Source organism: Manacus candei, unplaced genomic scaffold, assembly GCF_025592945.1.
Source record: "Manacus candei isolate 608988 ecotype Guabito, Panama unplaced genomic scaffold, ASM2559294v1 h1tg000014l, whole genome shotgun sequence".
Lineage (NCBI taxonomy): Eukaryota > Metazoa > Chordata > Aves > Passeriformes > Pipridae > Manacus > Manacus candei.
The window spans coordinates 3,129,365-3,155,390 of NW_026138062.1; the positions used below are offsets into that span (position 1 = coordinate 3,129,365).

Sequence of the window (26,026 nt, forward strand, 5' to 3'; positions counted from 1 at the left end):
TGCCTACCCAAAAAATTCACCCTGGGAGAAGAATATGGCTCAAAAATGCTATATTCCCTTCTTCAAGTCATGAAGCAGTTCCCTGTGGATAACGCTTTCACATCCTGCACACTGCTGTGTACATATACTCAAGTCCCTAAGCATAAATACGTAAACAAAAGTCATTAGGATTCAGAGGCACATCTTCAGATGCAGAAAGAGATCACCGAAAATCAATTTATAGTTCACATACTAAGCAACTGATATGCAGGACATCTACTGGGAAACAGAAATGTTTCATTAATAACATCACATTGTGAGTTTCCATTCATCCCTTTATTCTTTTTATTCAATCTTTCAAGTAAATATTCCTTCTCCCTACCCCACATTTCTACTTTTCTCTTTTCAGGCCTTAAAGTGATATCAATAATTTACTTTTTTCTATTCCAATGCTCTATTTCAAAATGAAACATGACAAAGATAAAAAGTGAACATCACAAAAGTGGACTTGTTCTCTATAATGCAAGTCATAAGGACACCAGAGCTCTTTGTAAAAGAGGACTTTGTCTTGTGAGAAGATTGAAAATAAAAACTAATAGTGAAAGTACTGAATGAAAATGGAAACGTGTAATTTATAATACTGTTAACCAGAAAAATAAATGAAAAGTTGCAGTGAAGAAATACTGCAACAAAACAATGTTTCTGACCATAAAGGAAGGACCTCTTAGTGATAAAGAACCTTAACAGGTCCCTCATATACATATTTACTCACAGAGGAATACAACTCTTTGTGCCAAAGCAGTGTGAAATTCAGAGGTTCAATGAAGTTTTTGAAATGCAGTGAAAAGAAACACACCTTTAAGGTACTCTGTCTACATGTGTGCGTATCTATCTCTACCTTCCTCTTATTTTTCATTCTATTCCTTTTCCTTTCTATTTCTCCATCTCCAAAGTCACACTTTCATCTGTGCAAACCTTTGACGTGTGTGTTGGCTCTACAAATAGGGTTCAATGCTGCTGTAAATTAGCAATTCATGTAAAACTGCTCTATCCCAAACACGAGTGCAGTCACATGTGTCCCTCAGCAGAAGGGTGATCCAGGCTGCCAATTCATGACTAAGTCAGGTCCTTTCCAACACCACTGCCAAAGGGGCTTAGAGAACTCTGTTGCCAAACTAACCTCTCTTGGGGTGCAGTAAAGCTTTCCTCGGACTTCAAATCCAAGGAGGTAAAGGACTCACACACTTTGCAGAACCCCTCAGTGTGAACTGCAACTGAATCTTAGGGCCTCTTTTTTCAGGTGCATTCAAGGCTGGGACAAATTGTATCAAGCTAATACAAAGAGGCAGTCATCGATCCTCACCCATTCATCTCCAATTCCATGTTTTCCCCTCTGTCCATCAGAGATTTAGCAAGAAAGAATAGTCATGCAGCTACTAACCTTGTCAGTTCCTCCTGCAGCTGAGCGTGGTCAGGTGGGAAGAACTTTACCACAAATTTTACAACAACATGCTTCGGTCCTAGGGGAAATGTCAAAGGAAGTTAGTAAACATCAGTAACATGCTGGCCAAATTTTATTATCCACAATGATGTACAAGGGATGATTCATGTAATCTGCAGTGCGTACAGACACGCTAAACTCCTGTCCTTTGTTAGTATGCAGGATATTTAGAGACTGCCCAATAAAATTTACACACAATAAAAGAGAACAGTAGCTTCGTCAAGGGCTACTCTCCTAAAACCAACTCCGTTTTTAGTAATTACATGAGTCAATCCAATAAAATATATTATGTGTGTCTATTTTCCTTGCTCTGGAACAGGAGAGAGATAATTATACACTCTATTTTTCAAGTGTATTTTTCAAATACACTTTATTTTTTAAGGTCATTAACAAATTATTATTTCCACTTTAACAGCAGCACATTTGTTCCAACTTTTGCAAGTACGACCAGTGACAAAAGAAGCAATGCATCTTCATTGTGTGAGAGGGACAGGTGCCAGACCATACACTCGGACTAACACCACCAGAGATACACCTAGGAAAACTTAAGTCTCAACAGTAAAGCTCAATAAACTAAAAACTTGTCTGTTATTTGATAGAGAAACAAAATAACCAAAACCTTTCCTGTTCACTTCTACTCTTTCCAGAGTTGGTGGCTATCTACAATTTCCTATCCTTTCCCACCACCCACCATAACTTCTCCTGAAGGCCCTATCCCAACTGTTCCCTCCTCTTCATCTCTACTAGTTTCAGGTTCCGCAGCAATACAGATGTTGTAATACATCTGCTAGCTCCTTCCCAGTAGTAACATCTTTGTGTTCTTTTTCTTCTATCTCAATTACTGCTACCTGTCAGCAACGTATGCTTCCTTTAAACCTTCTTTTACTGTACTAAATTTTTCTCTACAAAATTGTTACTTTCACTGCCACCAGTGCCTCTTCTAGTGACTGACTAAACTTTAGCCTCCTACAGGGTCAGCCCCTTCATATGTTCATGTGACATATCTTCACATCATGCAGAGTACATCTCTTAAGGACAGATTAGAAATAAAAAAGAATCCCAAAAAAATTCAGTGAAGAAAGTTTAGAAGCTAAAGATTGCAACTGACAGAGTCCTAATTTATTCAAATACTCTCAGACTAAGGAAAAAAATGTCAACAAGGAAATACTTACTTCTAATCTGTTTCATAACAGGCTTCAAAAGATCAAGCCACACCTGAAAACAAAAGAAGGTGGTTATCACCTCTGAACAAACTACTAGAGGAGTATTTTTAATTGCATTACTTAGATTATCAGCTGCATATGTATTTTTTTCCAGTGTGGTCATTATGCTTTCCTTAATTATACACAGTGGATTTTCTCCCTAAAACTCTGGAAGATGCTCAGGAACTGGCATTGTTAATTGGCACAGCTTTTGAAGCAGTACAGATTCAGAGAGATGGGAAACAGTGAGGAAGTCTACCCCTCACTTGTCTCAGGCATCAACACATCAGCACATTTGGTCAGGAACCATTAATTTTGTGGAAAGAACAACTAAAAATAGGAGTTTAGAAAAAGACAGTCCTATACCGTCATTGTGGTCCTCATCCTAATTAATTTTGAGAAAGGTAAGTGAAAGCGGATGGTGCTTCCTTTGAGCCAAGAACTTTGGGCAAATAGAGAAACAAGAAAGCAGCAGCCTCCTGGTTTTGGGGACCCAACAGGAGTCCTACTGTGAGGTCTGGGCATAAATCTGGAGCTCCCTTGCTTGGCTCCACGTAGATAAAGGAGCCTCCCTCTCCCCGCCTGTGGGAGGAATGTCCTCTCAGGTGTGAGGTAGACAACAGCACAAGGGTGGGAGAAAGCTTACTTTCAATTTGTGGAAAAATTTTACCTTTTTTATAAAGCCAGGAAGCTCAGGCCCAGACTTTCTTAACTGGGGACAGTGTAACTTCTGCATATAGTTCAGTTTCATATGTTTTTTAACAACCCATTTTCCAGGACAGTGTATGGGTCTTTCCTTCAGCTTTCAAAAGGGAAGTAGCAGGTGGAATTATAGTTTTAAGAGCTTAAATCCACATCCTGCAGTCTCAAATCAGAACGTCCTAGACAAAACATTACAGAAAGCAGAAGGTAAAAGCCAGATGATTCACAGGACCTGGAGAAGTGTGACAGCTCACAGTTCTCAGCTGGTAACTAACTACCTATGCCCAAGATTTGCATTTTGTTATCTCACTAAATTGCACAGGGCCTCCCTTGCAGATGTCTGGAATTTGTGGAAGAACCATCACAAAGGTCAAAGCCATTAAAAAACAAATTAACTGAGTCTTCCTCTAGAAAAACACTATGTATTAAAATTATTACTTCTTTGACCTTTAATAATTTTACATTATGCAGAGACTGAAACATACTCAAAATATCAATTTTCTAAAATCACCTGAGAAGCCAGACAGGAACAGGCCTGTATTGCTGCTATAACTGCTCCAATGCTGTGTGATATTTTTATCATTACTAATATGAGTGCTTGAATTCTTCTTACATTTCTCAGTCTAGGAAAGTGTTTTTCTTTTTTTTCAAAGGCTAAAGAAACTTGGTTATCCAAGAACAGAAACACAGCGTTTATCACATGTTAAGCTGGTTCTAAATCACTCTGACACTTCAATAACTTAAAACTGTTTTGTTTCAGAAAGTTTGCACACACACAATCTGCAACCAAGGTCAGGGACTTTGCCAAGTTTAGTTAGAAAAGTGACATATCAAATATGAAATACTCAATTTGCAAGATTATGGGAGTCATATAGTTTACTTGACACTAAAAAAAGATAAATCTCCCTTCTCCCCAGAGGGAGTTTATGATACAGCATGAGCACACAAGTGCATCACTCCTTTCTTTACTTTCCCAGTCATCCTACAAGCAAGTTATAACATCCTTGGATAGACTGCTGGATACTACAAACGCATGTATTGAATGCGTGTAGAGAGAAATGTGAGCCAAAACAAAGATGTTACCACTGTCACCAAACCCAAGGAATCAAAACTTAGGCATCATGCAACTCCCACACTATATCTTAACACTGTAAATCTGAGACTGGTTTATAAACTGGAAATGAAAATTAATGTGAGGACTCAATTAAGATTTATGTTTTCAATTTTCTCCAGAACTACAGAGGCTAGATTACTTATTTGTTAAATGAAGGCTGGCATTCCACAATGATGACCAGATTTCAGCAGCTGGAGAATTGGGGCAGACATCAAGTGTGACGAAACTCTGTGAAACCCCAAGCTTGGCAACAGTGCCTCATTTCTCCTTGTCCCAGCAGGAAGTGCAGCCCTCAGACCCTCCACATTCGTCTCCCATCTTCAGCAGATCTTGTCTGCTACAAGCATGGCATGCTTGAATGTATACATCTGCCAGGTATCTTGACATACAACTGTCAATATGTCAGATATGAGGTGTAGATCCTTGCATGTTGAAATAAGCACAGCTGAACTGTGAATATATGACTTCATGTACATATGATCACATCCAAATAAATACACTCTAAATATTTATTTTTCCTTTTACATTGCACTCTACATTGGAAAAGCAACTCATTCTGTTCAGATGATATGAATGCAAAATAAGCATGTGTGTTTTATTTCTCAGACACACTATTAACTGCAATTTTTTTTATTTGCACAGTGTTTGAGTTCTACGTTATGGCCATTATGAAGCTCAGAAAATGTTAAATCCCACAGGAACATTCACCTCAACTGCATCATATAAACAGGTTACAACAATTTAAGTGTAAATAATACTCTCAGAGGGCTGTTCCACATTGAAACAACAATTCATAATCAAATCTTCTGGTTCAGAGTTTCCGTGAGTTGCTTTCAGGTAGTTGAAGGCATTCGTTCCACTGAATCTCACCATTCTTGGGGCATAGCTGACTGGATGTGGGCAAGGTTTGTGGTATCTCCCCATTTTCAGAAGTAAAGACTGGAACAACCAGCAAGAATGTAGACCAGTGCTCTCAGATATTTGGCTAGTATTTCCTTTCCCAAGAGTAGGGGCCAGGTGAGTTACCATGTTCAGTGCATGGAGCTATTTTCCTTCAGGTCAAACTGGCAATAGCTTTAGGGGTTTTTTTCCACCTTCCTCTTCATCAGAACCATGTCTTCCCCACTGTGACTGTCCAGACATATTTCCAGCCAGTCAGTTCCTGCCACTGCAAGTGGCAGTGGCAGCACCTCGATCTCTCCTGTGTTCTGCCTCAAGCAAATAAAGGGTTCTGTTTTCACAAGACTGAAAACTGTTTACTTGAGGTCTCTGAGCAAAACACAGAGGGTCATCCATTTGAAACTTAACGACCTGTGAAGCAGAGAAGGTTGATCAAATGACCTTCTCTACTTTCTAAAAAACTAAAAAGCAACTGTATATACAATAAATGTTAGAATTAGTTTCGTTTTTACATACATACATCAGCAGTGTCAGTATGTCATTATTAACATGACTAAGCAAACCCTCTGCCGTAATAGTACTGTACAGTTGCACTGTTTTGAAGAGTTATGTTAAGCTCTCAAGTTACCTAAAGCATTAGCCAAAGATATCTGGCAGAATACTAAACTTTCTAGTAAACTATTTCATGTAATTCCAAGAGCAAACTGTGAAGCAGATGACTTCTAAAGATTAACATCCATTTTTAAAAATTTTCTATTTAATTACAGTTAACCTAAATCAATATGACCACTAGTGTTCAGTTTGTTGACTAGTGTCTATGCCTGTACTCAACATCTCAGCCTTGGCCACATTGGTCTTCATTGCTGGTCTACTCTGGCCTCCAATCGGGAGGTCTGGAGACACACAATCCATAAAGCTGCTGCTTCTTTTGAGAACGCACGCAGGATCCCACCGAAAAGACAACACAGAAAGAATCGCATCCTGCCGATACCATCCAAGGAGTCTTTCTGCTGTGCCTTTTGCAACCGATCTTGTCTATCTCACATTGGCCTCTTTAGCCACCAGTGCACCTGTAGCAAATGTGGGCAGAGCCTTTCTCAAGTCTTTGTTCGCGAAGCCTGGCCATGATATGATATGCCTGTACTAGACCATGACAGACAAGAGATTGCTACAGTTTATTTCATTAAGAAATATTGCTCCTTATGCATATTTTAACTAAATGGACAGAGAACAGATTTTTTTTTTCTAATTGCCCAAACTCACCTCCTTTAGGTCAGCCAGGCTACATGTGCAAAATCCACCCAACAGGCATGAAATCCAATGTACATCAGAGTGTACTGGTAAAGCAATTCAGATAACTAGCACAGACACCAGTAGGTCACAAGTAAATCTAAAGTAAAACAAACTTCAAAAAGAAAGTCATTAAAGGCTAAGAATCATTAGCCTCTGGCTTTCTCTGCTAGATGATACTGGTAGTGCAATGCCTGAGTGTTGCCAGCAGCTGATCTCCAGAGTGTCAGGACCAGGACACCTGACTGTGCCACACAGCCCCCAAGATAAAACTTCCATCAATTTGTTTGGGGTTTCTGGCTTTTCTTTCCTTTTTATTAACCTTGTCATACTTTATCTATCCCGTTTCTTGCCCCAAAATGTTTTTCATGAACTCTGTCACAGTCATTGCAACTTCTCTGTCAGTGGAGAAAGATCATTTCTGCACTCCAAATCAAGCAGGACTGTAAAATCAAGAGTTGAGGTTTGCAACAGTCCAGCCTTTGGCTTCTCTACAGCAACTTATAAAAACAAAATGCTTTCCAAACTTGTGTCTGAATTGGCTGTTATTTTCAACACAGATGAAGTCTGACAGGAGCAATTAGGTTTTAAAAACATTTCTTCAACTCCAGTAGGCAAGAATTTTTTTTTTTTAAAGTCCTTTTCCTTTTGGAGATTGAGGATTAAACATATCTTTCAAGTAAGGAGCAAAAGGAGAGAATACAGTGTGTATGCAAATGAAAACCAGATGAAAATTAATCCATTTACATACCATCATCTTTTTATTATCTGGAAATTCAAGGCCAAAGTAGTCGCCTTCGACAAGGTTCAGGTGGTTGCAAACAGCATCATGCAAGACCTTCCCTGGAGCTCTTTGCTATAAGAAGAAAACAAAGCCTAGAGTTACAAAGATGCTTTTAATTAGTGGAAGAAAAATTATTATGCTAAGAAATTATTCAGCAAACAACACAGCCAAAACTGTTTACAAAATCAGTGGATATTACAACCATAGCCACAGGGCAGTTGACAATAATTACACTAGTTTTAAAGCTACAGAATATATCCATCCATCCCTGGATGGCAGTTCTGAATCCATCTTTAGTGCATTTTTATTTTTGAGGGAAAAATACCATGAATAGAAGAAGCAAAGAAGAGGGACTTGAGATATAGTTTTCATATGTCTGCCAAGGCTAATTTCTACTGTGAATTTTGTAGGATAGTTATTTCATCCCATGTCCCTTCAAACCATGTGCTGTGTACATCTGTGTACAGCATAATGAAACCAGAACGTCCACTGACAGGCCTATCATACCAAACACCAGGGACTGAGGGGTTGTTGGATGTCTCTTGATCTGCAACAGGCTCAAGTCATGGGTTCTGACTTCGTATGGGCTTACCCCAAGCCTCCTGCTGTGAGGCACTGAGGCTGGTTCAGGCCTGTTACCCCAATGGGACTGGTGAGTAATTTGGAGGAGTCAAGAGCAAGTGTTTCCCCCCAAAAGCCTTTCTCTATAAAGACCAGATGTTCTAGCCCAATATTAGCTTCCAGAGCCGCTGCTCTGCTGATTGTAAGGATTCTTTTCATCAGCCCATCTGTTAGATCCACACCTGCAGAAAATACTGTAAATTACAGCTCACTAGCAAGTCTTCTGCAAAAAACAGACTCTGTATAAAAAGGCCAATCACTGAAATAAAATATTTTTGTTCCTTGGACAAATGCACCTATTTTAACCCAAGAGGCCCTGAAACACTGACCTACACTCACTTCAGAACAAATAATAACCCATTAAATTGCACAAACCTCACTGTTATAAGAGGCCAATCACACCCTGGACAAGCGCCCTTGCACTCAAACCTACAGATTGGCCCCTTCCCTTTCAGCCCAGTAAATAATTACTAGAGCAAAATTAAACAGCAGTAACTAAGCTAAGAAAAGAAAACCATTCGAGGTCAGCAGACTAGCTGACCTGCCTCAAACCTGACTCCGAGCTCAAGTGTGGGCATCTCCAGGCAATGGCCATACCAACAGCCCACTTGCAAATGGGAAGCTGCTCCCACCCCATCCCAGATGTATCACTATGCAGTTTGGTCTCTGTTTTACTGGGATACCAAAAAATAAATGGACTTTATTTTTCCCACCTAGGATACTACCTGCTTTTTAACCACAACCTGAAATACAAAGCGTCGTTCCAAAGGTAATTTATCTAACATTTTCTAATATGAATAGTGAAAAGCAAATACCTCATAGTAAGGCTTACACCAGAGAAACTAAAACAATGACTTTTTTTACAGAAAGGATATATGTGCCACCACAGCAGCGCTGTCACACTGGTGATGCAGGACACAATGACCAAACCCTTCAATGCTGGCTGGTTTCAAAAGTCTGAAGAGAAGAGCCAAGCTCACTTCTCCAAGAACTCGGTGAGCAGGTTTTTGCCCAACATACTCCCAGTGCCTCTAACAGACCTATGCCATCAGGAAGCAATGTTCACTCTGATTATTTTATTAACTGTTAATGTTTGCTGTAGCAAATGTTATCTTCATGAATACTGCCAGAAAACACATCAAGAGCAATTGCTGATAAAAACACTTTTTTTTTAAGCATTCACCATAACCTTGCAGTAACCAAAGTAATTCATACCAAAATGCCAAGGGGATACAAAGAAGGCAAAGGCAGAGCACTTTTGATCTGATACAATATATCCAAAATCATATCAAGTACAAGTATATTTGAATACACTCGCTTCACATTTTCCAGCTTCATTAAACCAGAAGCAGCCTCAATGTCCACCACCCAGCCTGCACAGACCATTGCACCTTGTATGTCAGGTCTAACAGAAAGCTTCCCATATTTTCCACTCCATCTATCACTGTACATAAGCAAAAATAAACATACATTGTCTCTTAATGAAAGAGCTTCCTGATAAGTGCATTTCTTTGGAGGCAACAGAATAATATTAGAGACACTAGACTGAGTGTAATAACAATGTTATTTTACTGCTCTGAAAACACACCCAGAAGTGATTTAGAAGCAACTACTCCTGCTTCTAGACTAGTCTCAGGCCTTCAGAGTTTGGTTGGGGCTGCTAGAAAGAGGAAGGACATATTTGTCAGTCACCCTCAAGCAAGCAGCTTTCTTACTTGGGCACAACCAGAAAAATGGAAATATGCCTCTGCATATGTATGTATGTCTTGCTAAAATATCTGGTGGGCTCCTCTCATTCATCATTCCTCCCAGGGAAAATAAAGTGTCTCTGGGTGCATGGGGATTTTTGACCAATGGAAAAATGCAGAGGCCACCTGCGTTACCACACCGCCTAAGGTTAGCTGAGGAGAGCACACCTGTCTGATCTCTGAGTTAAAGCATCTGATTAAAATCTCCTGAGTGTTTTCTTAAAGTTTTTTTTTTCTTAGAAGCATTTAGACGATGGAACAACAGTCTTGTAGTGTTTATGTCACTTAGCATTTTCTCTGGAGTATGGCTCAATAACATGAAATGCTTCTTACTCTAATATTTGTAAATATTACTATTCTAAACTCATCTTAGCTTTGATCAATCTACCTCAAAATAAAATCTGACAGTTCTCTTAAAGGAAATGCTGTGCATATAATATCTGCTGAGATTTAGAGGCTGATGAAACTCCAGTCTTGCAGGACCAGAAAGAGAAGTACAACATCCACAAAAGCAGGAACTCACAAGGTTTCAAAGAGATGGTGCAGTTCCATGACATCTCTACTAAAAAACTTAAACACAATAAATTAAAAGTTCAGTCCACTGGGTATGGAAGCAAACCAGGAGTCATTCAGAGCACCACAAACACAAGCTGACAGAAGAAGCATTCAGGAATGAGTGTGCCGTACCAATGACATCATCTATAGTACAGAGTTGTGCCTGACTTGAACGTGGTTACAAGCCCCATGAGAAAATACAAATTTCCAGGATTTGGAAGGCATTTTCCAACCATCAAGTGTGGCCCTGTTGCCATGCCTCAGACAGCAAGTACTAGGCAAGCTTCACTGGCTTCTCTCCCAGAGCCCTGTGACTTCATGGCTGCATAAGCCAGAGCTTGGCTGCTTTCCCTGCTCCATGCCAGCACCAGGCTGATCCATGGGGGCCTATGAGTCCCCCAAAACAGCCTCGCATGCATGTCAGGTTGCAGGGTGGGGAAAGGCTTTACTACAGCCTATGCTACAGAAAGGTCTTTCCCTGCTACAGTGAGAAAGCCCAAGACCATTACAGAGCCATCACAAAAGTTTCACACACTTGAATGAGGGAAGGTCACCAATGTTGCCAAATATGGAGGACATGGGAAAGGAGAGCCAGGAGACCTATTTCCTGCTCTTTATGTGCATCATCGAATGAGAGCTCACAACAGGGAGGGAAAGAACTCACACAAAGGTGAAGATCAAAGAAGTATGAAGTATGCAAGTGGGACATTGACATGGAAGTATGGAAACAATGAAGGTTGGTGGCAAAACTATTCCTCCAGACCACTTGTCACCACAGATACCACACTGTAAGGTAGTGAGGGAAAGGAAACAGGAGGGCATGGTATGCTGGTGGAACACACCTGGGGGAAGGTCACATGCAACATACAGGAGCTGGGAAGCAGCTGCAGTGGGTGGAGGTCCACTGCTCCTGTTTCTGTTGACAGCCAGACTCCTGTATAATCAATGGAAAAATATTGCAGCTCCAGAGGACAATTCTTCCTATCCCAAACCAGCCATCTGAGCACACTGGTAGATGTGTGAGCAATACTCCTGACAAAAAGGAGCCAGACACCTGTGTTACAGGGTTCATGTTAGAAGAGGTGAGCCACAGTCATACTGATATACCAGGGAACTACTATTATTCTTTTGACATGAGAATAATAAACCTCACACCAAAATAATATTATGAATTTATTGTAGAGAAAAGAAGCTCACTGGTTTCCGGCTGCACATCCTTATTGCTTAATGCATACTGAACTGGCCTTTCATTTAGCTCTGTGAAATCACATTTTAAAAGTCACTTTACATTTTCAGGGAACATCCAGTTCTAAATTATGAATAATGTGCATCACCACTTTTAGCTGCAAGTTATGAAGGTACCCAGTCAAACTAGAGTGCTTTACATGTTATGCATTCAACATCTCAGTCCTACACTCAATTCACCTCCCTCTACTCCCACCAAAATCCCAAACTGTATGTTGCTTATGATCTTTCGATGGTGTATATTTTAATAGGTTCAACAATTCTTTCATGTTGTAGCAATTGCCAATAATTTAAAAAAACCTCCCTCTACATACCTGTTTAGACCATTCTTTGGCACGAGTACAATATAGATTTTTTTTGTAAAAAAAAGAAAGTATATAGCAATATCTGGAAGATATCCAGGTCTTTGAAAGAAGTGCGTTTGGACACATTAAACCCCCTGTCCCCAGTTTATTTATCAATTATGTCACTAATATTCTACCAAAAAAAAAAAAAGTTTATGGTCAAATAGTTATTTTACTATTCTTCTATCTGTACAGCCAATCTCAGTTCCCAGCTTGAACAAGATCATTGGTTGAAAGATGTTTGTTTGTTTGTTTTTAACATTAGTGAGCAGTAATATCAGGTTAAAAAAAAACAAAATAAAATAAACACTTTCTTTTGAACATCTGAAAAATGTTAAGTCCCATTTTTGGGAAATAAAGAAATTAATTTCACGTGGAAACACAGACTACTTTATTTTCCTTCTTCAAAACTGCAAACAGGTCAGAAAAAAAGTTTGGGTTTTTTTGTTTGGGTTTTTTTTTAATTACACTTGCTTGTGTATTAGTAACAACTGATAAGTAGAGAAAATAATTCTTTTATGTTCATCTTAAAGAAAAATGGACATTCCTACCTGCCACCATATAAAGGCAGGCATTTCTTCCATTAATGTCCTGTTCCTATAACATTTTGGGTGCTCAAATGCTCTAAAATGAAATGTGATAGTTTGGTCATGCTAAATATTTTACAAATACTTCAATATTATATTGTACAATGTTTAAAATTTTATTTGTTCTTTCATGGTTAATCGCCGAAAAAATCCCTTGTACTGATCAGCCTTGTATCAGATCAGCCTGACTGCCAAATTATTTTTATATTCCAATTTAACAACTGCATAGAAATGATCGTGAAAACTCCATCCAGTACTTTCATTACTATTTCTGAAGTCATACACAGTTGTAATCAATACTAAAAATAACAATGTTCTTAACAGCTTAACTTTTCTCAGTTATTCAAAGCTGTTAAAAATTATATATGTATCTACAGTTTTGAAAGGAAAGAAAACCGGTCAACAAGTGTTCATGATAAGCAAATAGTATAAAAATAACCTGAAAGATAAGATTGAGCAACTGAATTCCTAAACAAATAACCCTGTCAGAAATTTATACTACAAAGAAGGCTTGAAAACTACTCACAAGAGAACAATGCTGTCAGCATCTGAAGACAAATTTTGTATTTTAAACAGTTCTCCTTTCTGGTGTAAAACGAAATGCATAATCCATATTTAGCAAAAGTCTATTTCCTGAAAGGTGGGATTAAAGGCAAGAAGCACTGGTCTGAGTATTGTTGCTCTGGACCTAATACTGCCAAGGCACATTCTCTGCCCTTCTCCTCTCCTCCCTTTCAAAGTGCAGGTGTTAATCCCATAGGAAGGATTAGATAACTATAAAAATAGCATTAGACCTTAATGATAGCTCTTATACCTGGTCTTACTAGTTTTTACCTTGCTGTTCATCTCAGATTGGGTAGCTGAAAAGTGTTGGAAGAAGTGTGATTCATCACTCCTACATATCAGGCCAAAGAACAGCGGAGAAGTGACACCTTTAAACACAGCAGTCACATACTCCCACCACTACTTTTAAATAGGCAGATCCCCACTCTGTACCTGCAGACACCAGGTAGCATCCCATTTGAGGAAAAGAGGCAGATTTTTATGATAACCTATGATAACCTCATTCCTTTTAAGATATATTTTCCATTTGAATGTAGTTGAAGGCTCCACTCCTGGCACATATCCCACATGCTTTTGCACAGACTGTGCACATACCATCAAAGGGCGGATTGAGGCCAAATGCAGTAACAGAATAAGTCTCTTATACTGCCTTAAAAACAGGCAATTGATCATCTGCTGTGTGTGAACAATAAGACTATTTAATGTTCTTTTCTTTCAAGATTTTGCTGGGCTGCTTTACTACTTTACACTCACCACATAAGCTGTATTCTCTTAATGCCAGTGTTTGCCTTCCACAGTCTCTGATGTACACTTTTACCCTTCCATCAATTTTGTTGGTGGTGGCACTTTTTCTTAAAGAGTGTAATTGTAATTGTAAGATACGGTGCTTTTTACTTCAGGTGCGTTTTACTCCAAATACCTACCCTTAAAAAAAAAAAATGCAGCAGCAAAGTTACACTTCCCCCCCCCTACCTATCAGCTATGACAAACAAGATGACTTCAACAATGACTATTTTAGGAATTCGATTGCTAACCAAAAATCAACACACCAAAAAATTATTGAGGCAAAAATATAAAGAGAAGGATTTTAATAACCACCTCATTCATTTGCGTTTCTAGCAAATGAATTTATTTTGGTCTCCAAAATAAATTTGCAGTTTTTCACATTTGAATATACACAGATTTGTTATTGTAACCATGCTCTTGAATTTCTGATCATGACGAAGTGGCTTATGTCAAAATATTTTCTAAAATAGGCAGCAGCAGAAGGATTGCTCTTACTAAACTTTAAAGTCTCTTCCAATGCCCAAAAATCTACTATTTAGTAGAAATAGCCAACAGCAAAATTCAGGTGAACATTAAATACTAAATAATTCTCTTTAATAGTTAAATAATGTTGAAGGAAAAAGAAAAATATTACTAGGAAAGCTAATGTAAAGTTTTATGATGAGGTTGTTTTTAGCATTGCTTGGTTAAGTTTTTTCTTACAGCAGGGTCAGACTAACACAAAATTCAGTTACAGTAAATCCTCAGGTAGCTGTACATCTCCCTAATTACAGTACTGCAAAGCTACTGGAATTGGAAGCTCTGCTTGGTCTCTTTTCGCCTGGCTCATAAAATCCCAGTTTATACCTTAATGGGCAATACCACCCACACTGCATTATATGTGCCATTTTAATGAGCATGTGATGAAACAAAAATGGAGAAGAGGTGGGCACCTTCAGAACTGAGTCTTTCACACCACAGACCAACTTGCCATCTTAAGGCATAACAATCAAATCTTTTGATTTCTTTGCAGTTCTTACAAATGCAAATGATATTAATATGGATTCTATTTCCCACCTTTCAATGACTCTAATTTCTAGTTGACAAGGAGTTTGTTACTACATAACCAGCAGCAAACACCATAAAACTAGTGGAGGCCTTTGTAAAGAGGAAGAAAGGGGAAGAAAGAGGTAGATTCTTGGAACTTGGAGAATTTTCTCCTCAGGCAACTGTAGGTACAAAATCCCACAGAATTTATGTCATACATCCATACCGCTCTTACTAATGCCAAAGGAAAACTGAAACTTCTCACCAGCTAAACACCACAAACTATGTAGACCAAAAACATTCAGCCTTTGGTCAGTTTAGTCTAAGTACACATCTGTTTATTACAAAATGTTATTCATGGTGAAAAGCATTAAAAAAGCACTTCGTGATTAGTTTCCCGGTTCACTGGCTACTGTAGCTGTAATTTACAGTATTTTAACCAGCTGACTTTCAGTTAAAAAGTACAACTGACCTTGTGTTAACTTTTCTGCACTGATTTAAAAACCCCTACCTTTCCCACATATGCACCTAAAATTCACTTTACCAACTTAAAAGGTAGTGCTCTGATCTCCTCTCCTTAGGAACTCAGCTGAAAACTTCATTGTCTGCCCAACAATCCTCTAAGAAATCATTCAAATGGGGACAACGCATGTCTTCACATGAAATGTGAATGCTGATCTCGTTAATGCCAAAAAGCCCTAACCCCCAAAAATATCAAACTGCAAAAAGAGGTCTCTGCACAATTAGTCCTCCTGAAAAAAAAAAGAAAACAAACAAACCTTGTTTCTTGTAGTACAACCATTACTGCTAACTTCCTTCAGATAGGTATAAAACATTTGTGGGAAATCAGTAGTGGCAGACGGAGTCTTTTAAGTGACTGTTTAAGTCTGCAAAATTTCACACACCAACAATTCAGTTCTTGGAGACTTCCAGTAGGAGACTCTTGGCAGCATCACTGTTACTAAACCAAAATTATTTTCCTTGAACATCCTTAAAATGCACAGTGGACAAGAAAAATGAGGCATTAAAAGAACAATGAGAAAACTTAGTAAAAATATGTCATCTAACTCCCTAAATTATCTCCTGTAAATCCTGAGTCATCTCTGCCTAATTTTGCTAGCAAAACTAAAAAGTGACCTGTGGCAGTTTTTTATTCCCTTAGCAAGGCAAACATCTACTGCTGGAAGTGACTATTTTCATTTCTGAAGAGTATCATCCACACAATGTATTCCAGCTTCAGAGCCTTGACACTGAATGGTGATGACTTGCAAAAACCAGAGCCAGCCTGACACGAAATTTAGATCTTGGAGTGAGTTGCAGGGCAGATGCAATTAACAGTGCTTTCCTCACTATCTGAAACAAGGTACTTCACAATTCAGCATGTAAGAAAAATGGAAGGCAATAATACTTTTGTGCTTGTTTTACATGGCTTTTGTAAAACCAGGTGCACACTAAAAATGCTTCCCTGAAAAGCTTTGGCTTGTTCAAAGGGGCAAGAAAGGCAGGAGTCACATCAAAGCCATTCCAGCTATGACAGCAAAACCCTTAGTGGAGAGCTAGGGATGGCAGCAGGCGCCTCTGACAAAGATTACCTCTGAATTATCTACGTTTAATTGACAGCCAAGGGGTGTAACTGGGCAGATGTCTCCATCTGGCATGAGCTGCACCTCCACCACATGGCTCTGCCCACAAGGATGTGCCTGATGGCTACAGTCAGAGCGTCCTGCAGTGCAAGGATGCCCCCAGCACAAGCTCAGCACGTGCACTGTGGGCACTGGCTTTGGAAAACACACCACAAGATTTGTTTTCAGAAACCAGATGGGAGTTTGATGTGAAGCTGATAGAACCTCATTTTTCAGAATGTTTTCTTTATGGAAAGGTGTTTTACTAAAGCTCAACTATGGAACCAAGCATATACCTGTCAAATAAATGTTGATATTACTTTCTCTCCCTGGGAGGAAAAAAACTGAATGAGTTTAACCCCCGGCCTCGGCACTATTTAGTGGCACACTGCGCTCCTTGTTTCTTTGGAAGAGCTGCAACTGAGGCTCAGAACACTCATTAAAAATACCTCAGATTGAATTTCATAGCCCACAACTTTTGAAAAGGAATATAATGGCACCATTCAGTGCTTTCAGTGTAATTCAGCAGCATAGCAGCCAGCACATAACTGGGGATAGAAACCCCAATCTCTGTGACACCCCTCACCCCTTGCCTCCCGCTTTACCACACCTCTCTCTGCTTCACGGTAAAAATCATTTAACCACCTTCTCAGGTTTTCTTTTTTTAACATTAAGTAGTGCTTGAGAAGAAAATAAAATCATTCTGTTATTCAGATTACTTTCTTCTCTGTTTTGTTTTCTTTGCCTGCTCATTTTTCATCATTTGCTTTACCGTAAGCTAACACTTTACTAGAATGAAGGACTAGGCAATTCTTAAGTCATCAAATGTGAAAACAGAACCCTTATATACAGTCTGGAAACATGAGAATATGGAGTGTTATGAGTATATGGGAGTTATTAACTATAAAACCAGATTGAGACAGATTGAGATATGCAAAGTGGCTATTCACTATTTTTATTTGGATACATTTTAGTTCAGCTATGATTCTACTAAAATCCCTCAAAGAAAATAGTTCTTTTAAATGCAAGAATTCAAGACCTGGAAAAACTCCACAGCAAACCCCAACAAAAAATGAGAAATATTCAGGCAAAATATTAAATTCTAAATCTAAAGTAAAAGCAAATGCAACAGGAAAAAGCTTCTGCATCACTCTCGACATTACTATCAATCTCAGCAAGAGCTCATGCCATCCAGGATTGTACATACTTTACTTATTACTTTATCGGGGGAAGGAAAGTACAGTTTAACAATACGAAACAGAACTTTTCAGGAAGGACACCCCTAGATGAAGCCTTCAGGCTGTTACACCCTAACTCTTGTTTTCAGCCAGGCCACTGTTCTGTTTGAATCTAATGCTCTGACAGCCAAAACACAAGGCAGGGTAAGGAAGGCAGCCTTGCACGCAATGTAAATTAAAAGTTTCTGTAGGATCCAGTTTCTATCAGTCTGTCTTGCAAAACTGATGTGGACTGTCTAAAGAAAAGCTTGGCTGCAGCATCTTACAATTTCTCCAGACTGGACATGGAGTAATTCTGTATTTATGTGTGAAACCAAAAAAGAGATGGTCTTGAGTTCATTCCTAACAAGCAAAATTCATACCAACAAAATATGTCCATGGAAGCAAAACTTCCAAGTGTAAAACATAAGTTTTAAAAACTATCTCTTCTTTAATTACCTGAAAGGCAGAAGATTTCAGTAGTTTCTTTACCACTCAAGATTCCGATACACGAGAGTTTCCTGTCTAGTTATGCACGATCTGTCACCAACCTGACAAATGGATGTATAGGAAATGTATTCAACTGCCTCAAAAGACTTTAAAATTGAATATACTGGGAGTCTTATCTGTCTTTTAAACATGTCTTTTAAACACAGGAGAAACAATGAAACTGTCTATAATCTCAGGGAATTTGCAAAGGGAAGGTACAAGCTCTGTGTTTTGTGCATCACTGAAAAGTGCTACCTTTTGTGGGACACAAACTAGAGTGGAAGGAAGAGTTAGGGGAATTGGTATAATAAGTGTTACAATAATGGCTGCTTCTCGCAGCAGATTTCAGAGGCACCTTGTAATGATGTAGTCAAGTCACATTATCAAAGAAAGTTAAAAAATAACTACCCCCCTTTTTAATACAATCCTACAGTTTTCAGAAAGAGCTTTTCTGCTCCTGTGTCCTCACACAGCAGACACTTTAAAAAATCCATCCATGAGTCATCTCAGGTCTCTGAAAGAGGAAACAGTCTCTGGATTGTAGCAATCTAATGAATGGTTACGTTAGCAAACAACAAATAACTATAGCCATCATAGGGGAGCACAAATGGAGTGGTGCTGTTGTGTATTGCAGAAACAGTGGCTTTGCCTCCAGTCACGTCAAAATCCAAAGCTGTTGGGACTGACCTGTATGTTGAACCTAGCATCAAACTGGCAAAGCAGCACAGACAGAACAGAGATCTGCTTATACATTTGTGGCAAAGCAGGGAAAGAAGGGATTTGTACTTATATCTGTGGGGCAAGAGAAGGTGAAGAGGGAAGAAAGGCCAGCGGGATTTCTTAGCTGGACATGACATTGTCTGTTAACAGCATGTGGTCTGAGCTGGGCAAAAAGCCTTTCTTTAATCTCCAGAGTGCTTCCTCATGACTGTGAGCAAGGTTTTACTCTTACCTATGTTGAACATGGGATATTCAACTTTCATTCAATTTCCCACCACTTCTGCATGTGTGTTTGCATATATATGTGTGTGTACCTTACAGAATTGCCTGTGCCTGCAGTTAATGTGAAATACTTCAGAGACAATAACTTACACCCTTCTGCTTCATTGCTCACTTAACCATACAAAATGTTCAAGCTAAGGAGATTCCTAAGAGATCTGCTTTCTGTCACTCAGATAGAGCTCTCAAATATCAAAGGAAAGCATCACCATGGTACTATCACGAGTACATTAACATAGTCTCTGAAACACAACTTTTATGGCTTCTATTCTGTTTTAACATGCAATAATGTTTTCTTTCATGCTCTGTTTAAAAACATGTGTTGGACAGACTTAGTGTGATCTGGGCTTTGGACAGAATAGCTAAAATACATCTTTAGGCACAGCAGGTTTACAAAGGCAAATGAGCTACTTAACTGTTTTTTTCTTAAAGCCAGAATACAGCAGTGTCGTATTAGATAGCACTTTGATATAAATGAGCTTTATCAGCAACAACAGGCTCCGTGGGAAACAAGTGTTCTCTGTTCAGGGTATGTCAAAGAGAAGTCTTTGGGGATGTGCTATCAAAAGTCAAACATCAGGCTGACACAATGCGACTTTTTTGACCACATTTTCAGTCTTGGGTTGAATTCCTCCAGAAAGAGAGTTTTAATCCATTTAACCTTGATGATAATTTGTATAACTGCAAAAGGAATTGATTTTATCTAATTTGTGTTTTTTTCTCTAATGCTGAAAACCAAGTTCTTATGAACTTAAAAATAGCATGCATCTAATTTTAAATTTATATTTGCATATATGCTTTGTTTAATGTTAATATCCAGGTAATTTACAGATTCCTGGGCTATGTGAGAGCAATACATTTTATTTACAATATAAAAACATAAATGAATAATAGAATAATAGAATATCCTAAGTTGGAAGGGACCCTCAAGGATCACTGAAGTTCAACTCTCGGTCCTGCACAGAACCATCCCCAAGAGTCACACCATGTGCCTGAGAGCGTTGTCCAAACACTTCTTGAACTCAGACAGTCTTGGTGCTGTGAGCACTTCCCTGGGAAGCCTGTTCCAGTGCCCAACCGCCCTCTCAGTGAAGAACCTCTTCCTAATATCCAACCTAAACCTTCCCTAACAGAACTTCATGCTGCCCCATCAGGTCCTGCTACTGGTCACCAGAGAGATCAGTGTCTGCCCCTCTGCTTCCCCTCATGAGGAAGGCGTCGATCACTACGAGGTCTCCCCTCAGTGTCCTCTTCTCTAGGCTAAACAAGCCAAGTGACTTCAGCTGCTCCTCTCACAGCTTCTCCTCCACTGGAGGAGACACTCCAGTGTCCTCTGGACACTCTCTAATAGCTTTATATCTTTCTTATATTGTGGCCCAAAACTGCACATAAGACTTAATGTGTGGCTGCACCAGGGCAGAGTGAGACAATCACCTCCCTCGACTGTGCTACAAGTGATTATTACTGAGATGTCTAGTATGAAACTTACAAATTATACTTCATTTTTGCCTATTTATATAATGTTTAGGTTCATGTTGTCACCAATCCTGAAGTGAAATTTGAACATATACACATACTTTAGCAATCTCCACCAAAACACTGTCTTGCTATCAGCTTCAGAAATTATCTTTCTTCATCATAATTTACTTAAGTAAGTCAGACTACCCTGTCAGACTCAGAACAAATCTCCTTAGGGAAAGAACTTCTGGATAGAGAAGACCACAATGGCATTGAACCATTATTACTGCTTACATACTTCTTGTACTGGTCTTTTACTGATTTTTAATCACAATATCTCCTAATGCTTGACAAAGAACACCATGTGACTAAAACAGGGAGAGCCATAACCCTGATATGGCACTAACGAGCCAGTATTATCAGCTTTTCCTCTTTTAGACTGTAAATATTTCTTAAATTGTTGCTACCAAACAGCTTGAGGCATCCTGTCTACTCTTAAACACTGAACAAACTCTTGGCCAGGAGAACGGTAAAGGTTTCACAGGGTGAGAAAGATACATGGAGCTTCATGTCACTGGTGTCTTTCTGGCTTTTTAATTCTTACCGGATCATCAACACTCCTCAAGAGGTTCATGCAAACTAAGCAAAGGCAGCACCTTCTGAGTAGATTCCCAGTGGGAGACTCCTGCAGAGCACACAATGGGGGGAGCTGAGGAGGTTGGCCATTATGCCCCAGGTAAGCATAAGATCTGTTGACCACACAAGGTGCTGCAGTTCTGCTTTTAGCCATCCAGAGAACACAAAGAAAGAAAAAAGTCTTTATGTTTGAAGTAAAATACCAGGTCTAGAACCATGCTGAGAAGTGCAAAGACTAGCAAATACAGTGGTCTGTTTTAACTGGAATTTACACCTCATCACCTCTGCTGGTACGAAAAATCTTACAAAGTAATTAGTATGTCCTACAAGTAGTTACAGCACAATTTGCTCCAAGAACAAAGTGCAATTTACTCAAGTGACAGTATGATATAGAGGTTAGACCAATAGCAGGTTTAGTGTGTGCCTCTCACTGTGGGACCATCATACTCGGACAGAGTCTTTGCTTTGGAAAGGACTAGTACTTACTGCTAAGAAAGCGCAAATGCCAGCAGACAGTATCTCCTGTTGCTCCCACATACTGGCATGTGCCTACAGCCATAAGCTGCCCCTGCTTTCTCTCTGTAGCCTATAGGGAAAGGGAAAAGGGTTGAAAACAAGGATGTGATCCAAAACAAGAATTCAATCCCCTCCCAGGTAATTCCTTCCATCCAATGTATCACAACTGTAAGCACACTGTGAGCAATTAAGGCCAGGAAAAGGTGAGTTATGCTCATCACTGTCAGAAACCATCCATTCTGAGGGCACACACTTCCTTCTTGTGTATAAAGTAACATGATTTCCCAGCACTGAAACAGTATGTTCTTCACCTCCAGTTACATGATAACCAGGAGATAGAATTTCATGTTCTTTACTAGGATAGATATTTTCCTCCATGACCCTCAGAGCCTTGCTTGGGTTGAGATTCATCTATTTTTAACAGCAATTAACCATCCAATTGCCCTGGAATTCCATTATGGCAAGTGAAAAGAAAGGATACTTTTAGAGAAACACTCAGGCCAGGCAAAACTGAACAGATGAAACTGGTCTTCATGTCATTGCTACTTTGCTTCTCCCTCTGGATTACACGATCTTTAACACGATGGTATGCTTATTTCTTGTTATCATTAACATCCATGAAGTATTTTGCCTATTGTGCTGCTAGGAAACAAATAAGTGCTTACATAAAAGATATTAACACATATTAGCTGACATAATCAGCATATTTTAAACAGTCTCCCGAAACGGAATTCAAATTACCAAACTACTAAAAAAATAAAATTTCCCAATAAAAAAAATGTAATTCATATCCATTAACAGCTCTCACCACCAGCTATTTCAGGATATCCTGACATTAAATCAAATATTTAAGGAAGGGCTTACATTTATTTTTGAGTGATGTGGAATATATCTGCATATGTGCCCTTGCTGGAGATTTTAAAAGCTTGAAAAACCAAAAGATCTGTTGAGGTCATTTCTCAGACATCATATATGAATTCAATACTGAACATAAATATTTCACAGATCACGTATTTGCTGATGTACAAAAAGCCATTCATCCTCAAAGCAGTGGAGCCTTGAACTTCCTCCATCAACTGGACTTCAGCAAAAGTATGACCAGTGCTTGTCCACTCCCAATAATTATGATCAGGAGATGACTCTATTAAAATCCATTTCGCTCCTCATAAATGCTGGCAGCAGTGTCCCCAAATGTCCCTAAATATGCTTTTAACTAAGGCAACAAATGCATTAAAAGCAATGGATTTTGCTGAGCTGGAGCATGAGCGGTGGGCTCATGTAGAGCATTCTCACAGCTGCATCAGTGGCCACAGTAAAATTCAACTCACACCACTTTGGCTGTCTAGAAGTTATGTGTTTAGTCTAAACTCATTGTCTGGCTTGTCCTACAGTTGGACAAGAGAGGAGTATCATGAGAGTAAATTCATCCCATCTGGAGACAAATGCATCATACATTAGGGGTGAATTGTCCACTGGGACAACTCTCATTCCACCAACAACTGGGAGAGCCTTTCCTAATCCCAGTGAATCTGATGTTCAAACAACTAAAAAGAGATGAGATAATCTTCCTCTACAGCTGGAGATTGTATGGTGTGGCTCACTTTTTGCTTGCAACTTTCCCACATGTGCCTGAGACACGATACATGCGGTATTTTCTTTTGGGGGCAGAGGAGCAAATAGAAGAAAGAAACATTCTTATAAAGCTGTGAACTTGTTTTAAGCAAGATAATGGTCTTGAAAGGCCTGAAGAAGACAACAGCAGACAAAGCAGAAATAAAGAGTAGCATTGAGAACATATAACAAGAAGGACAGGTCCCCAAAGCTGAGTTACAGCACAGGTTATGAGTAGTAGAAAACTCCTCCTTTTTTTAAATGCATTGCCCAACACTAACTTCTGCTTCTAGTTCTCATTGTAAGTCCCATGTTTTCTCACAGCAAAAATAATCAACTCCATTCAATATAATGTTGAGGCCTATAGTGAAAAAGAGTTCCAGTAGGTTAAAAGAGTTCCAGTAGATTGTTACCTAAACATAAACACTGAGCACCGAGCATTGATAAAGGGAAACTCAAGACTCAACACAATATTCAGTAGCACTGTTGTGATCAAACATGACTACCCACAGCATTCTCCTGGAGAAACTGGCTGCTCATGGCTTGGATGGGTGAACTCTTTGCTGGGTAAAATCTGCCTGGATGGCCAAGCCCAGAGAGTGGTGGTGAACGGAGTTACATGCAGTTGGAGGCAGTTACACGTGGTGCTCCTCAGGGCTCAGTATTTGGGTCAGTCCTGTTTGATATCTTTCCTGATGACCTGGACAAGGGGATCGAGCACACCCTCAGTCAGTTTGCAGATGACATGAAGTTGGGTGGGAGTGTTGATCTGCTGGAAGGTAGGAAGGCTCTGCAGAGGGATCTGGACAAGCTGGATTGATGGGCCAAGGCCAATGGCATAAGGTTCAACAAGGCCAAGTGATGAGTCCTGCACTTGAGTCACAACAGTCCAAGCTGCTGGATATGAGGAAAAATTTCTTCACTTGAAAGGATTGTCAAGCACTGGAACTGGCTGCTCAGGAAAGTGGTTGAGTAACCATCCCTGGAGGTATTTAAAAGACATGTAGATGCTTAGGGACATGGTTTAGTGGTGGACTTGGTAATACTCAGTTAATGGTTGACTTTTCCAGCCTAAATGATTCTATCATTCTATGAAAAGATGGACTTCCATCTTCTTTGAGACTTCAATTGATGGCTTTAAGGAGATTCAGAGTCCTACAGCAGCCTACTGAATAAGGATCAAATTTTAGCTTAGTAGAACCACCCTATAAGGTGCTGAGAACCTGTGCTGAGTGACTCCCTGGCTCTGGAGACACATGGATATGCTTCTCAGGAACTGAGCAGATTGCAAGGCCAACCAGTTGGAATTTCTCACAGTATTTATCACGGTTGAAAATTCTGCTAGAAGAAAATTACTCAGCAAAGGTCTTCAAAAGCAACAAAGAAACTCAAATAGGAAAAACATAAATAAGGCACTTTATGTGTAGGCTGCTGCTCAAGGTCTTAAAATAGATGCCATATAATGGGAACGAAATGTCTGTCTAGTAGCCATAGTTTTCTAGTTGTGAAAAACTGGTTTTATGAATTGAAAGTAACAGTTCAGTAACCAATATACTCAGTTTCTGGTTCTAGTACCGTCACACTGAGAGATCAGTAAGTGATTTGGAAAAATACAACTTCTAAAAACCATTATATAGCTATATATTTGTACAGTTATATTGAAAATACTTGTATGCATGTTTTTTTTCCTTCACCACTTAGTGTAATAGGCTGAAAATACCCCATGGTACATACCATGCAGGCAGTTATACAAGGAGTATTTTATAGCCCTGTTTTAATAACTGCATTTACCAAAGGCAAAAATCTGCTTACTGTTACTGTTATTTCTAGTAGTAGTATACTGTACTTAATAGCCAGTCTCATGAAAAAAAAAAAAAAAAGAAAAAGAAAGCTAACCGAAATCCAGCATAAAACATACAGTAATCTTTTATGTTGCTGCTAAGTGGTTTGTGAAATCTGGTTTTGTGATTATATTTAAGATGTTTTGTGTAATCACTATTAGGAAAGTATCCTATGCAGGGCCAGGAGTGACCTCTAAAGTATTCACAATAGGCTTGAAATACTACACCTAAATCACAGCTCCAAGCACCACAGAAGTCTATATACCATAAAAAGATAAATAAAAAGCAAACCAAAACAAGGTTTTGCTTTCTTGAGAATATCTGAAGCTACTCAAAGCTGACAAAAAACCCAGCCTTGACATAACCTACAGGAGTATGTCTTCAGCAAAATCACACCTCTAACCTCTAAATAGTCATATAAATAACACTCTAATATGTAATAACACAGTTGCATGCTAGGATACCAGGAACAATGCTTTGAAAATAAAAATATCAGTCACTAAGTTTTCAATAGGTGTCATAAACTGAAGACTTGGATCCTGCAGTTAGAGCAATCAATGTAATACTCTGCATACAGGATACACTACTACTTGTGATGGTTTTCATGTGAAAATAATTGGGACTATTCATAGAGAATCACAAGCCACTGCTACAACACCAAGTATTACATATTCAAACCATCAGTCACC

The 26,026-nt window shown here is 39.1% G+C and overlaps 1 protein-coding gene across 10 annotated transcripts in view; it reads right to left on the bottom strand.

Annotated features, from left to right (window-relative positions):
* FARP1 (FERM, ARH/RhoGEF and pleckstrin domain protein 1) overlaps positions 1–26,026 on the bottom strand; it is a 205,996-nt gene that overhangs the window by 60,865 nt on the left and 119,105 nt on the right. For all 10 annotated transcript variants that reach the window (XR_007903382.1, XR_007903381.1, XM_051780599.1 and 7 more), the window contains exons 3-5: positions 7,440–7,544; positions 2,653–2,695; positions 1,421–1,499 (exon numbers count right to left, since the gene is read on the bottom strand). Coding sequence is in view for 8 of the 10 variants with exons in the window: in XM_051780599.1 (XP_051636559.1) it covers positions 1,421–1,499; positions 2,653–2,695; positions 7,440–7,544 (227 nt within the window). In the remaining 2 variants the exon portion in view is untranslated. The remainder of the gene's footprint in view (positions 1–1,420; positions 1,500–2,652; positions 2,696–7,439; positions 7,545–26,026) is intronic.